This window comes from Saccopteryx bilineata, chromosome 1 (genome assembly GCF_036850765.1).
Source record: "Saccopteryx bilineata isolate mSacBil1 chromosome 1, mSacBil1_pri_phased_curated, whole genome shotgun sequence".
NCBI lineage: Eukaryota > Metazoa > Chordata > Mammalia > Chiroptera > Emballonuridae > Saccopteryx > Saccopteryx bilineata.
The window spans coordinates 397,056,495-397,064,619 of record NC_089490.1 but is presented as its reverse complement, the minus strand read 5'-3'; the positions used below and the strand labels follow the sequence as shown (position 1 = coordinate 397,064,619).

Sequence of the window (8,125 nt, the reverse complement as noted above, 5' to 3'; positions counted from 1 at the left end):
TAGCAATCTTCAGTTTCTAAAGACCCGTGACATGTCCCACATGAGAGACTTCTGTCTGGCCATGAGAATTTGATCTCTTCATAAGATTATATGTCTTTTAAGAACTTGTTAGCTCTCTGTCTCTCTCCACTTTTATGCCCTCAATCTGTCAAAATTGATGGTTAGCGCCTGGGAGACACATAGTAAAATTAAAAGGACGGGAGGAATGAAGAGCGTTAATTTTGACTTCAGGTGAAGTTTTAGTTGTCCTACATCCAAGAATACACTCTATACTGATTGGAGACTTTGTCCGCCATATTATACGAGTGGAAAGCCACTGAAAGGTTGCTCTAAGTAAACATATGACAAACCAGTGCCTTCGGCTTGGTTTATTAAACTTGTCACAAAGATTAGGAGGGTGCAGATAAAAGACATTTGAGGGGCAGAGTCTAGGCAGAGAGTGATGACACGTGTCCCGGGAAGGATTCGAGGTGCAATGATAAAGTCAAGAGACTCTGCAGATCTATCCTCTGTAGCTGGTAAACTTAGTTTGTGAATTTGAGGCAGAGTTTCTAAACATAGGTGAGGTCCTCAAGGAAGATACTCCCAGGAGGCAAAACAAACAGAGAGTTGACACCAGACGTGATCTGACAGGAGGTGTCTGCAACGCAGGGAGAGTGTCCTGAGGGTTGAAATACAGAACCTGTTCCCATGGGCAGGTCTCTTTCCGCTGCCTCTCAGAGAGCGAGATTCTGTGGAATCTTCTTCTGTGTTTTGCTAAAATATACAAACATAGGCCCTTGCCGGTTTGCTCAGTGGTAGAGCATGCATGTGGCATGTGGATGACCCAGGTTTGATTCTTAGGGCACACAGGAGAATCAACCATCTGCTTCACCACCCCTCCCTCTCTTTCTCTCTCTCTCTCTTCCTTCCTATCTCACAGCCATGGCTTGATTGGTCTGAGTGCACTGGCCCTGGGTTCTGAGGATGGTTCCATGCAGCTTCTACCTCAGGCACTAAAAGTAGCTCAGTTCTGAGCATGGCCAAAGTGAACAGAGCATCAGCCCCTTTTGGGGTGCTGTGTGTATCCTGGTCGGGGCACATGCAGGAGTCTGTCTCTCTATCTCCCCTCCTCTTGCTTGGTAAAGAAGAAAATAAATTACAAACATAAAATTATAATTTTAATCACATTCTGTGCAAAATTCACTGGCCTGTGTTATATTCAGTCTACATTTTACCACCATCCTTGTCCAGAATTATCTGGACTGAGGGTCTAGCCATTAACCTCACTCGCCCGTACTCTCTGGCTCAGCCTTTGTGATCATGAGATATCTCACCTCTCGCCCCGTCAGCAGCTCAGGGAAGACACTTTCCTGCCCGAGACTCTAGTCTGTCACTATTATCACAGTAATACCGATAAATGCCCTGCCGTGCCCGCCTTGCAGAGCTAGAGAAGTGGCCAAGGAAAGGTCTCCAGGTGACCCCGTGGGGATGCTGGGAGTCTCTGGCTCATGCACAGTCTGGCTGTCCTCCCCAGTTCAGGGGCTGTCACGGCCTCCACAGTCACGTGGTGCTGCACCCGCAGCAGGGGAGGTGGGGATGGGGGCCGCACGGTTCTACCCGCAGAGGTACTCACGTTGGTCCTGGACTGGAGCCTGCACATCACTTGCTTTTGAAATCTTCCCAGTTGATGCTGAAAATACTCAGACCCAGGCTGGAGGCCAGTGGTGGGGCATCCTTTGTCCCACGTCCGATGGTGGTAACATTCTATCTCCTTCCTGAACACCTGACAGGACAAAGTGAGACAGAACCTGTAACCCTCCGGGACAATGGCTTCCCATTCGGGTCTCTATGTTTGTAAACTCTTAAGCATTTTAGCAACATTACCATTGATTGATAGTATTTATTCTTTATAATTTAACTTTTTCTCAAATGTAGACCCAAACTTCTCAGTGACAGGACTCATATATCACAAAAGAATAACGTGACAACAGAGGGATAGTTGCTTGCTTGTGTGTGTGTGTGTGTGTGTGTGTGTCTCCTTGTGCGTGTCTCCTTGTGCATGTCTCTGGTGTGTCTGTGCATCACCTATTGGGCATGTTTCCAATGTGTGTAAATATGTGTGTATGAGTGTGTGGGGTTTAATGCACACACTGTGACTGTGTATGAAGGTTTACTTTAGGGTCTGAGAGGCAGAGAAGGCTTCACCAGGCAGGGGACGGGACACAGGCTTTGCAGACTAGGCTGTTCGCTGTCCTGTGCTGGGACAACATAGAGGGAAAGGGACCAGGACGAGCCCACGGGCATTGCTGTGACCCAGCGTCATGACGAGTGAATGGCACGTAGACAGGATGGCTGAGGACAGCATATGGGTGAGCAGGGACATGGGGACAGAGGGGACCCAGGACGGGGTCAGGCCAGGCCTGTATGATCCGCCGATGGGGGCCTTGTCTCCCCGCATGATTTCAGGCTGTGGCAAGAGCTCCTGACCCTGTGTCCACAGAGCACAGATGTGGATGAACAAGAAGACGTTCCAGAAAATACAGACTAATTTCCATGGACATGTTCCCCCTGTGACCACATTTATTTGAAAGGTTTTGGACACAGTTGATAATTGTAGGTACCACTTACTTTTTATTTTCTATTTTCTCAAGAATGTTTATAGAAGCAAGGCCAGGCAGGGGTGCAAAGGAAAGAATAGTATGTACAATATACCAATGATACTTAAAGAAAATGTGTATGTCTAATAACAAATACTCTTCCTTCAAACAGAAACACATGAGCTCTAGTGTTTCAGAGTACGAAAGGATGTTCGAAGAGAGGCTAGACCGTGGAGGGGGCACACTCAGTGGACTCTTAGGGTCAGCAGGCAGAGAAGCTCAAGTAGGCTCATTCCGTCCCCAAACAGATCCACACCTGAGACTGGGACTGTCATGTCTGTGCCGTGGGAAAAGGACTCTGTAGATGTGATAAAGTTACAGATTTTGAATTAAGGAGATGATACTGAATTTTCTGGTGACCTCTAAATGTCATCCCACACATTGTCCATGAAAGAGACCAGGAGATTCTCATACACAGAAAAAATACAGCAATGTCCCCTCATGGGGCAGAGAAAGGAGGGATGTTGGTACCAGACGAGGACAGTCACCAGCCTTCAGCTGGAGGCACCAGGGATAGATGTTCCCCTCGACGTTCCAGAGCCAGCATGGCCTCCTGACACTGAGATTTCAGCAGAGGTTACAGATTTTACACTTTTGTCCCTGACACTCAGGCCACCATGACACCTGGACACAGGGTTTCCCTACATTACTCCTGACGCCACCCCCAGGGCCCTGCGCGATGAAAACCACCCCAACTCAAGGTCAGAGACTGTTGGATAAAACAAGACAGGCAGCGAAGTGCAGGAAAGAAATTTATTGAAGCAAGACGTTGAAACCTTCACATTGTCCAGGAAAGATCAGGTCATCATTGAACAACAAAGAACTTGCATGGAAGATTGTTAAATCCTTCCGTTACATGCATATTCCGTTTGGACCTGAAATAGAAAAAGAAAGAAAAGAAACATCAGTCATGAAGCCCCTGCAGAAGCCATGTTAACACAGACTGTTGTTCACAACCCAGATGTGGAAGAAACTGCAACCAGCAAAGGGAAGTGGAGGCACCAGGCAGGTAGCCGTGCGTGTGGGGAATTCAATAGTCCTGGTCCAGTCTGCACAGACCGTGCGAGTCAGGAGAGAACCATGTCCACACCCCGCAGATAAACCCTGCGTGTCCCCAGAGAAGGGCGCGGGTCTCTAGTGGAGCGAGGAGGAGGCTCAGGAGTTGGGCAGAGCAGCCCGGTGTCCTTTCTCTGAGTCCAAGGATGGGGACTCCATTTGTCACTAAACGAGGACACAGGGCTGAGAGACTGGGAAGAGATGGTGGGTACGTGGGTCATTCTGCCTGCAGAAGTCCCACCTCTAGGTGTGGACATTCCCTACACGGCACACAAACTTCCCCACACTGAGAATGCAGCTAGTGAGGACATTTATGTGAAACCTGACTTAATTCCATGGTGGACGTGCTGAGAGACATCTTTACATCTGTGTGATCTCTCCATGAGGACATGATTGAAGAGTTTCAGCTCCACATGGGGCTGCAGAGGACACAGGGAGGGTCGTGGGCCCCCTGGCCGGGAAACGTGGTGTGAGGGACAGGGGTGGCCTCGGCTCTGTGAGAGCTGGCAGAGCCCCCAGCAGCCGCCACTCCATCCTGACAGAGGGCGGGGCCGGCTCTCTCCCTCTCGCTGTGTCCCCTTCTCCCTCCCAGTCCTCCCGTGAGAGTCCCAGGGACTGTGCCACTGGGTGAGGGGCCCCCCATCACACCCTGTGGGCCTGGCTGTCCCTCTCCTCAGGACACTGTGGGGAACCCGGTGCCCAGGGAGGTGACCTGAGAAGGACGAACATGCCCAGCGCTGTGTGCAGCCTTAGTCCAGCTCAGCAGGTGTCACGTTATCATGGAGCTGGTGTGCACGGGCCACTCGATCAGAGGTGAGCAGGGGAGCAGCTGCCTTCACACCCTGTGTCCCCAGAGCAGCACCCTGACCGCCGCCCTGGCTGTGCTGCTGAGCAGCAGCCTCTATGTAATGGAGAATAAATTACCACATAGCTGAGAATTTTCCTTTTGTATTTAGAAGAAATCTGATCCATGCACTTCTTCACTTCCATGTTGGCCACTACAGCTTCCGGAGGTGCATCATATCTCTGAATTTCCTCACTGAAAGCGCTGTCAGAATCCAAAAATAAGCTCCTCACATGAGAAAGAACTGCTGGGCAGATTAGTACATTCGCTAGAGTAGAAGAAAATGAAAAACAATAGATGTAATATACTGACATTTTCCTATGGCTCCGTACCTTACAGTGTACAAGAGCCTCGCAGGGTTTATGGGCACATCTCCTAACTGGCAATGACAGTGCAAAATCCTGGACGTTGTGACCTTGTCAAGATCACAGAGCACTTCACAGAGCTCAGTCTGGAAAGCTGGTTGTCCAATCCCTAGTTCAGGTTTATCCTTTGTGAAGTACACCTGCGACTTTCCAGATCTCCTGCTTTGTTGAAATTCACACTCCCTAGATTATAAAACTTAAGGTTTGCCTGTCAGTACAGTGACACCTTCTTTAGTCTTGATATGGAGAGAAAGGAGAAGTTATCAGTGAGTCTTTCAACTGAATGATAGTCAGAACTTACTAGAGGCCAGAGAAAGGAGAATAAATCTGGAGAGGAGTGAGGAAATTTATTAATATTAGAAAATGTTTCTTTGAAACTAAATTAGGCTATAGGATTATGTCATTGGATGAAGAAGATTGAAATGCTTCTGAAAAAAATGACTCTATGAGTTTCACACATCTGGAATTGTGCACATGTCATGATGGCTCTTGTGTCCTGCACTGATATACAGAATTCCTTAGAGAAGGTTGGAGGTGGGGACTGGGGCTTACTACTGACCCACTGGGATTGTGCTGACACCTGAAGTGACCACGTTCTCTTGTCTAGATTCTCCACCCCTCCCCCAAGTCTTTGTAACCACCTGCATCCCAGAATGTGCCCTATCAGGATATGATCTACCAGATCAGACAAAAGCTATGCAGAAATGGTGAAAGGGTCAGGTCAGAGGCCACACAGAGAAATAGGAAGAGGTTCAGAAAGACAGATGAAAGAGAATGACTCAAAGGCTTGAGGTCATTTGGCTCAGTGGTAGAGCATGGCTTAGCATGCAGAATTCCCAGGTGTGATCCCAGGCCCAGGCACTCAGAAGTTCTCATCTGCTTCGCCACCCGTCTTCTTTCCATTCTCTCTATCTCTCTCTTCTCCCACAACCAAGGCTTCGTTGGAGCAAAGTTGGCCCAGGTGCTGAGGACTGTTCCATGGCCTCTGCCTCAGGCACTAGAGAGCTCCAGTTGCAATGAGGGAAAAGCCCCACAGGGGCTGAGCATTGCCCTCTGGTGGACATGCCCGGTGGATTCCAGTCCAGCGCATGTGGGAGTCTGTCTCTCTACCTCCCCACCTTTCACTTCAAAAAAATACAGAAGGAAAAGAAAAGAAACAAAGGCTTGAGTCAGAATCCAGTGCATGAAGGATTGCCATATCATTCCCAAACTTTTTTTTTTTTGATGAATGGCCAGAATGAGCCCAGAAAAGTAGTAGTTGCCACCCTAACAATGGCTCAAGATCTCCAAATCCTGGCTGGATGCCTAGAGAATGAGCAGCACATGTCAACTGGCTGAGGGCTGCGGTTCTCAGAGCCCACGGGGAGATTGATCATTTGGAGATTCAGACAGCACTGGCTCTTCTTGAACTGAGAACTTTGCTAAAACCCCTCCTGCCTGCACATCGTATGAGTCTGAATCTGGAAGTTCACAGGCTGTGGACTCAACCGGCACCTAAAAGACTCAGGGAAGCAGAACATCTGATGGGACCTGGAGCTGCCCTGTGACACACGGCATCTCACTGCTCTGTCAGAGCCACTCTGGGCGGCAGCTGCAAAAAGCAAGGACAAGAGGAGACGTGGAGAGATGAAGCATTTGTTCAAGGTCACAGCGCTGCTGAGTGACAGAGTCATGATTCACAACCGAGTTACATTACATCATGCTGCTCTGACACGTAGTCCACAGACAAAGATGAGGCTTCCAACGGAGAACCTTTAAAACAATCCTGTCGTGATGTCTGAGTAAGTGCATTGAAACAACAAGCCCTGCCTATAGTGAATAGTCCACAAGAGGCAGGAAGGGTTAGGATTCTGATATGCTCACCTCCCAGCTATTGTAAGTCACCTCATATACAGAAGATTACATTACGAGGCAGGTGGTACTCACATTAGACATGATACTCACCCTCATAACAGGAAAACGCCAGAGTGACCAGCAGGACACACAACACTGGCTTCATGGTGGACTTTGCTTTGAGTTCAGCTTTAACAAGAATGAGCAGCTAAGAGCTGGACTCAGCAGCCTACGGAGCCTGAGGTTATTTGTACCCAGTGAGTCTCGCTGGTCCTGCCCACAAAGGATGTGGCAGGTCACCAGGTCTGGCTTCCAGCACTAACTTCCTCCCTGAGGAATGATGCCATGCTTCTGTGTCACAGAATCAAATGACTTAAAAAGCTAGGCATTGCTAGCACCCTGACATCTCCTTTGCAGCAACATCGAGGGTGGGTTTAGAAATGTATACTCAGTAATTGACGGGAAGCCCCTGGGATTTGGCTCCTTAATTCCAGGCCGTGTCTGGTTTGCTGATCTCTGTCAGCCTGGTGCTGGGACAGGACGAGGGTCAGCAAGTACCCCTGGGTGTGCAGGACTATGAATTAACAAACTACTCAGGTGGGTTAGGGAGCATCTTTAGTGTGAGATGATGCCTGCTGTGCCAGGGCTCCTTTGGCAGTGGAGAGAGAAAGGTCAGTGGGCTGGTGACATTTGTGAAGACATTAGAGATGTTGGGTTCCTGAAGAAATCTGTTACAAGAGGAAGATTACCTCCCAACTCCTAACTTCTACTTAATCTAACATATCCAAACTATCAAGTGACATTTTAAATCAAATCAGAACAGCATCTCACTCTTACTCTACTGTTTCAAAAAAATATCAAAACAGATCACAATTCAAATCACATGCTATACTCCTCTAATTGACGGATTCACTTGTCAGTTAGGGGAGGGTCACACTGTCTGGGTCATCAGATTCCCAGCTATACAAATGCCCACAGGCCCTGTGCTCTGCCTGTCCCCAGCCATGACTGGATGCTCCATAGAAACATGGGGGAGGCATGGCCAGTTCTGAAGAAGACATTAGGACACAGCAGGTTACCGAGGAGCATTCTGGGGAGCCACTCAGGAAGGGGACAGTTGTGACAATAGGAAATGTTAGGAGAAGGGGTCCCAAGGGAACAGCCTGGAGGAAGACAAGACACCGTCAGCCAGAAGCTCGTGTCACCCTGAAACACAGGAGGGCCTGGTGGAGGAGGGGAGGCTGTGTGACTGGGGAGGCAGGACGGGCTGAGTCAGGGGGGTCCCCATTCTTCTCCGGGAGCCCTGGGGGCGGGTGGTGGGTGGGAGAGACCCAGCTGGACACTGTGCCCCCCGGGCTTTCCTGCTCTGTTTCCCATCTCAGGTCAGT

At 49.2% G+C, this 8,125-nt stretch overlaps 1 protein-coding gene across 1 annotated transcript; it reads right to left on the bottom strand.

Annotated features, from left to right (window-relative positions):
• Positions 1 to 3,380: 3,380 nt before the first annotated feature.
• LOC136320898 (secretoglobin family 1D member 2-like) lies at positions 3,381 to 6,937 on the bottom strand. The gene is made up of 3 exons (XM_066254042.1): positions 6,849 to 6,937; positions 4,620 to 4,807; positions 3,381 to 3,514 (listed from the first exon to the last, which is right to left on the bottom strand). The coding sequence occupies exons 1-3, from the start codon at positions 6,901 to 6,903 to the stop codon at positions 3,479 to 3,481; spliced, it is 279 nt and encodes a 92-aa protein (XP_066110139.1). The 5' UTR covers positions 6,904 to 6,937; the 3' UTR covers positions 3,381 to 3,478.
• Between the last annotated feature and the right edge of the window lie 1,188 nt (positions 6,938 to 8,125).

Excerpts from the sequence above, each read along its gene's own strand:
- LOC136320898 (XM_066254042.1), bottom strand. The coding sequence starts at position 6,903 with ATGAAGCCAGTGTTGTGTGTCCTGCTGGTCACTCTGGCGTTTTCCTGT. Across the intron at positions 4,808-6,848 it reads GGCGTTTTCCTGTTATGAGG|CGAATGTACTAATCTGCCCA; the intron begins GTGAGTATCATG and ends CTTCTACTCTAG. Across the intron at positions 3,515-4,619 it reads GGAAAATTCTCAGCTATGTG|GTCCAAACGGAATATGCATG; the intron begins GTAATTTATTCT and ends TTTCTATTTCAG.